This window comes from Notolepis coatsorum (genome assembly GCF_963971535.1).
Source record: "Notolepis coatsorum genome assembly, chromosome: 13".
Taxonomy (NCBI): domain Eukaryota; kingdom Metazoa; phylum Chordata; class Actinopteri; order Aulopiformes; family Paralepididae; genus Notolepis; species Notolepis coatsorum.
Window position 1 is genome coordinate 88447380 of NC_140177.1, and position 6053 is coordinate 88453432.

Here is a 6053-nt window from a genome sequence, read left to right on the forward strand (position 1 = left end):
CTTTTATTGTATTTGTTATTGTTTTATTTTTACATTATTCTTCCCAAGGTCGAGGCAGCTTGGCCAGGTTCGGAGTCGCCCCCTACTGAAAGAATCGGGTACTCTAATGCCCTATTGGGTTCCTATCGCCTATAGAAGTCTACCACTCTTTTCATGGCGAAAGCACAGGATTGGGACCGTAAGAGAATTTGCAGTGCTAGTTATTCTGCCATTTTCTTAATGTGAATGGTTATAAAGTGATACACATTTGTTTTCGACGAGGCGATCTTATTGATTAAATCATAGAGAAGTTGTAGATGGCAAGGAGGAGACTAACTAAACATGGCTTTTTGGAGCCCTGAAACATTAATAATTCATAATTTATTTTCTAAATTAAATCAACTAAATTCCAAACATTAACAACATAATATCTTATGTTTTACCATAAATTAAGCCCATGTATTTGCAGCTTTAGCAGATGTTTACGTGTTCTCAATATAGCCTGTTTAAAAATGGCAAAACAATGTTTTTAGTGTGTGTTTGTGTGTGTGTGGGGGGGTACGTGTTAGATTATTTTAATGCTTTGTGTTGCTGTACCTGACACACTTGATTGCACCTAATACTCCCCCCCCCCCCCCCCCCCCCTATTGGTCATGAGTTAGTTGTCTCGAAGGCCACGCCCCCAACAAAAAATCATGGCTATAAATAGCTGCCTCTGTAGTGGCCAGTACATTCACATTCTGAAACTTCAAGAGGTTCTGAGCTGTCACCTGTCGTATATGGTTATATAGGCAATATATGGCCACAGACAAATTTATTCTGTGTTTACAGCTTTTCATTTAGGTGTTTTATACCGTATGTTATAATATATTCAGAGGAACAGACATAACTGTCAACATGGCTTTGGCCGAATTGCTGCCGTCTTTATCTACGTTTTCCGACATGCAGGCGATTGAGGAGAAGCAGTCTGAAATTGTCCATGTAAGTACTACACGAGTGGCGTATTTTATTTTTTAACTGAAGAAAGTAAATGAACGAATATCCTACCGCAGTGGACTGCAGGGTTTTCATTGTCCTGATCTTGTTTTGCAACAACAACAAACAAACATGTGTAGTAGGGGAGGTAGCGCTAAACTTCTGGATGAGTGAGCGAGTGGAATGTTATATATATATTGTGACATTTTTTAACTGTGATGCCTAATATTATGTCTTGTGAGATGGAAGTCTCATGAATAACCTTTGTCTACTGGCAGTATTTTAATGATCTCCTATATATTCTGTTTTTGTATAGCTGTGGAAAGTGGACGGGTGCAAGAGGGTCTCGACAACAGGTGATGGAGAGGGAGACGTGAAGCCTATGATCTCGGTGGAGTTCAGCATCGTGTCCCCCGCGCTGCTGCAGCCAGGCAACAGAGACGACGACGAGCTGGGGAGATTCCTGGACCTGGAATTCATTTTATCCAATACCATCGGTTCCGAGAATGTAAACGACGACAACAGCAATACCTCGTCGTCACCACAACACCAACAACAACCGTACTCTTATTCCCTACCGGAATCACCGGAGAGCTATAACGGCTCTGTGCCTGGCGACAGCTGCGAGGCTCCCCTGCACCTCACGCCACATTACAGCGGTGCCGGGAGCTTCATCACGGGCGCCAGTCCCGTTCACAGCCTCGTCGCGGAGCTTTTCACATCGGACTTAAACTACCCGGGGGAGAGTTGTTTACCGGAATACGGTACAAAAACCGAGTACACTGAACTGAGGGCGTTGAACCCCGTCAGTCCCGTTGTGCCAACTCGCCTACATGTGTCCAATTCCCCGCCAATGGGATATACAATCAAAACGGAAGCCACCGAACGGTCTTGTATGATGCAGGCCGCTGCCAGTGGAGGCTTCACGGGACAGATGTACGATCAGAAACCGCAGGTGCTTTCCATGCACCCCTCTGCTTTCCCCGCAGCCAGCTCCCTGCGGGGGTTCGGGTCGCCGCACTCGATGCAGCAACAACACCAGAGCGCTTCGCCTTTGGGGCGCAAAGACTATCCGTTAGATAGTTCGATTAGCTCGTCGTTGAGTTCTGATCACCACCACCACAGCCAGACCCACAGTAACCCTCACATGGTGCCGCAGTACATCCACGCGCACTATCCACAACAACAACAGTACGTGTCTCACCAGGACGCGCCTCAATATCTCGGATGCATGTACAGAGATCCCATGCGCGGCGGCCACCAGCAGCACACTCTGCCGTCCGCGGTGCAGGGGATGATGCTCACGCCGCCCTCGTCGCCCCTGCTGCTGGAGTTCTACGCGCAGGAAGACGGTGGCATGAAGCCCAAGAGGGGACGCAGGTCTTGGGCCAGAAAGCGCACGGCGACGCACAGCTGCGAGTTCCCTGGCTGCGGGAAAACCTACACCAAGAGCTCTCACCTGAAGGCCCACATGAGAACGCACACAGGTAATTCAGAAAGTCCATTGCAGCTGATTGATTGATTGAAAACTTTATTAACATATTGCAGAATGGGTACAATACAGTACAGCTCAATACACACAATTGTTAAGGGGTTGCAGACCAGAGAAAGACTTTCGTCTTGTTTACATCAGGGTCCCCCATTTTCAATTCATCAGGTGCACTATGTACACCAATGTTTGATTTAGAAGACTATTTTGATAAGGAGAGAGTCGCCACCTTCGTTTTGTGTAGGTTGCTAAACTGTGTGGCATAATTGAATGTTATTTTTTGATGACGTTATTTTTCTAATCCTTGTTTTTTTGTGCGCACTGCTTTACGCATGGTTCTTAACATTTGTATTTCTCCACAGGTGAAAAGCCGTACCACTGCAACTGGGAAGGCTGTGGCTGGAAATTCGCCCGGTCCGACGAGCTCACGCGTCACTTCAGGAAGCACACCGGTCACAGGCCGTTCCAGTGCCACCTATGCGAGCGCGCCTTCTCCCGCTCCGACCACCTCGCGCTGCACATGAAGAGACACATGTAACTGAAATAACTGACACTTATATAATGAATTCATACAATCCTTCATGGATTATTTCTACATTTGTGGATGTTTTTTTTTATAAATATATATGTACAGTTAGGTTAGTGCAGTATTTAAAACAAGTGTCCATGCTCTGTCTTTGACATAAATTATGTTTGGTGAGTTTAGATTGCTAATTTGCTTTCTTTCTCAAAGGAAACACTATAAATGTGGGCAGGACCCAGTATTTGTACATTATGTAAATAGTTATTTTTGTTTACGTCAATTTCGAACTTACTATTAGGTCAGGGTTTTTATTGATACATATTTGTTCTATTTTTATTGTTTTGGCTGTTACAAAACGATTTTTTTATAGAATATTAAATGGAATAGCCACTCTTTTATATACAAATCTATTTTAAGGTGCTGTAAGTGGTAGTTATTGTTTAAATAAGTGTTGAATATAGCTCTACATTCAGACAGCCACTGATGCTGTTTGGTCATGGGTCAGTAAAGGAAAATAATTATTTTGGTATCTCTTCCCACTTTGCAACCAGGAGAGATAACTTTGGAAGCAGGAAAACATGGCCACTTAACTTTTTCTTTTTCCACCTGAACAGTTAACTCAAATATGTTTCTGAAACATTAAACTCGTGGATCTTAATTCATATTTGATCTGCAGCACTGCCAATATCATGCCTTGCAGCACCCTTTTTTTTTTTTTTTTTACATTTTGTGAAGTCTTGCTTAATAAAAGGGCTCTTAAATCAGGTACTACAACACTGCCTTTCAATATTGCATACATTTTGCCTAATGCCATAAAGTCAGCATGCCAAGGAATAAGGGTTGGGAGTTAACTGACCAGCAGGCTTTTTTTTATTCGATTTTGTATTATTCATTGCCCGTGTACATTTAAACTAGAGCTCCTTATTGATGGTTCATTTTCTTATGTTCTTTTCATAAGGAGTTTTCATTATTTCAATATGGAGGGGAGAAAAACACTTCTTCCAATACTTGAAACTGTTCTCCCATGAGGCTCAAATGTATTAACAAGAGTGCCTTTTTGACTGTTGTTCAATTATGCAAATATTGTTTGGTTAATGTACCAATATGAAGTGCTGAAGGGCTCAAATATTTTATGAAAATAAAATTACTTGGTAAAAAAAAAGTGTTGGTTTTAGGTGTATTTTCTATGCAAATATTTTAATGACGTGCATTGTTTAAATGCTTGAAGCGCGGCCTACGGCTCGAGTCTCTTGACCATCATTGGTGTGCCAATTATGGTTTTCCCATTTACAGATGGCTTCTGAATGGAACAACCATTTCCATGTTACATTTATTATATCACATGCGTCAGATTAATCTTTTTTGTATTTTTGTTCCCATTTTACATTAGCCCACTACACACCCCACGCAAGCATCCACTTGGTCCTTTGTTTATATTTACTAGTTCCTTGTCAGTAAGGTGTCTTTATAGTTTCCGGAAAGTGCTTGAAAATAAATTAATACATCCATTTAATACATTAATGGTAAATTAAAATCACGGAGAGCATAAAAACGCAAAGTTATGAGTTAAAGCTTATAGGACTAGGAGGAATAATGTAGTATTATGATTGATATGAGTTACTGCTGTGTTTTCTTGCTCACGCGCCACTCAGCGGTAGACCGAGAAATATACACAAACATGCTGCGCAGCGCAAGGCCTTTGTTGCTTTTAAAGGGTTGATCCCAGCCTATTACAATGGTTATCTGCACATCAGTGATATTAGAGGTACTCGTTTCCATTTTGGTGGATTCAAAGGCCAGTTTGGACCATATCAATGTGGGGTATATTCGCTATAAATGTCGCTCCCATGTCCCATCCCTCGACAACCTTGCAGGTCTGAGTTGCCCTTGAGAAAGGCACGGAACCCCAAACTGCTCCTGGAATTGGCCAACATAAAATACTGATTTTTACCAGGTATACCGCTCCCAGGTGTGATGGGGTGGAACTGCTTACTTTTGTTGCTCTTTATGAAATGTTGGAAGTCACTATACAACATTTAAGGAAGTAAATTCCCGCCAATGTCATGAGTTTGTAAATGTAAATGCTTTATCCAGAGTGAAAGTTAGATGCATGCTGATAAAACATGCTTCTTGATTGTGGGAAATGGAATTTTAGACCAATTAATTCTTTTATAAGGCTTCATGAAATATGATTTCTAAATTAGACCAATTCATTTTCATATGGCTTCATAAAACGTGATTTCTAAATACATATATACATACAATATAAATTTCCATTTAACATACATGTGTGTCAGTAGTTACTTATTCCTAACCAGTGGGATTTTTTTTTTTTTTATACCTCCATATATTAATTATAAGAGATTAATCTAAATACTGGACAATATCTGCAATTGTTAATCAGATGCCTATTACTTCCACATACTGTAGAAGCTTTCAGGTTTTTACTTAAATTGAAAGTGTACATGTTGGGAGTACAAATTATGACCCTTTTTGCCAGACAGCAACAACATTAGAAAATGTACAATTATGATCCTGATACAACACAGTTCCTTACAGTTTGTGATTTGGTCCTATTTGCATTGTCCCCTGCATACAGTGAAATGTTGTTTGAAAAATGTTCCCTTGTAAAATCAGTCACCATTCAACACCATCATAATACGGGAAACATATTTGAAAATGGTCAATATTTCCAGTAAAGGGTTGAACAGAAAAAAGTGTTAGTCAAATCGATTACAGTACCTCAAAAAAAATGCCCCATGTATAACCTCGTAATATGCCCTGACATTTTGGTCACCTGTTTGCCAATAGCTTTGTCTTAGTTATAGTAATTTTCCTTGTAAAAGACTGCCATCTACTGTTCAGGTCAGATATGGCATGTTTTGTGTCACATGAGCTCTTACTTACTGTACAGTGAAGCTCATAGATATATAACCATAGTATAACTATATGGTGCAAGGCGGAGTCTCCAGCGTAGTTAACCGGCGGCCATCTTGTCACAGGCAGCACGCCCACTCATAACATGAATGTCAATGGTGCATGTACTATTAAAATAACCTAGCATGCTCAATTTTCAACCGATTTACA

General features: G+C 41.0%; 1 protein-coding gene across 1 annotated transcript; it reads left to right on the forward strand.

Moving 5' to 3' along the window:
- The first annotated feature begins 731 nt into the window (after positions 1-731).
- Positions 732-4108, forward strand: klf17 (Kruppel like factor 17). Its single transcript, XM_084326906.1, has 3 exons — positions 732-960; positions 1271-2441; positions 2806-4108. The coding sequence occupies exons 1-3, from the start codon at positions 877-879 to the stop codon at positions 2979-2981; spliced, it is 1431 nt and encodes a 476-aa protein (XP_084183032.1). The 5' UTR covers positions 732-876; the 3' UTR covers positions 2982-4108.
- Positions 4109-6053: the final 1945 nt, after the last annotated feature.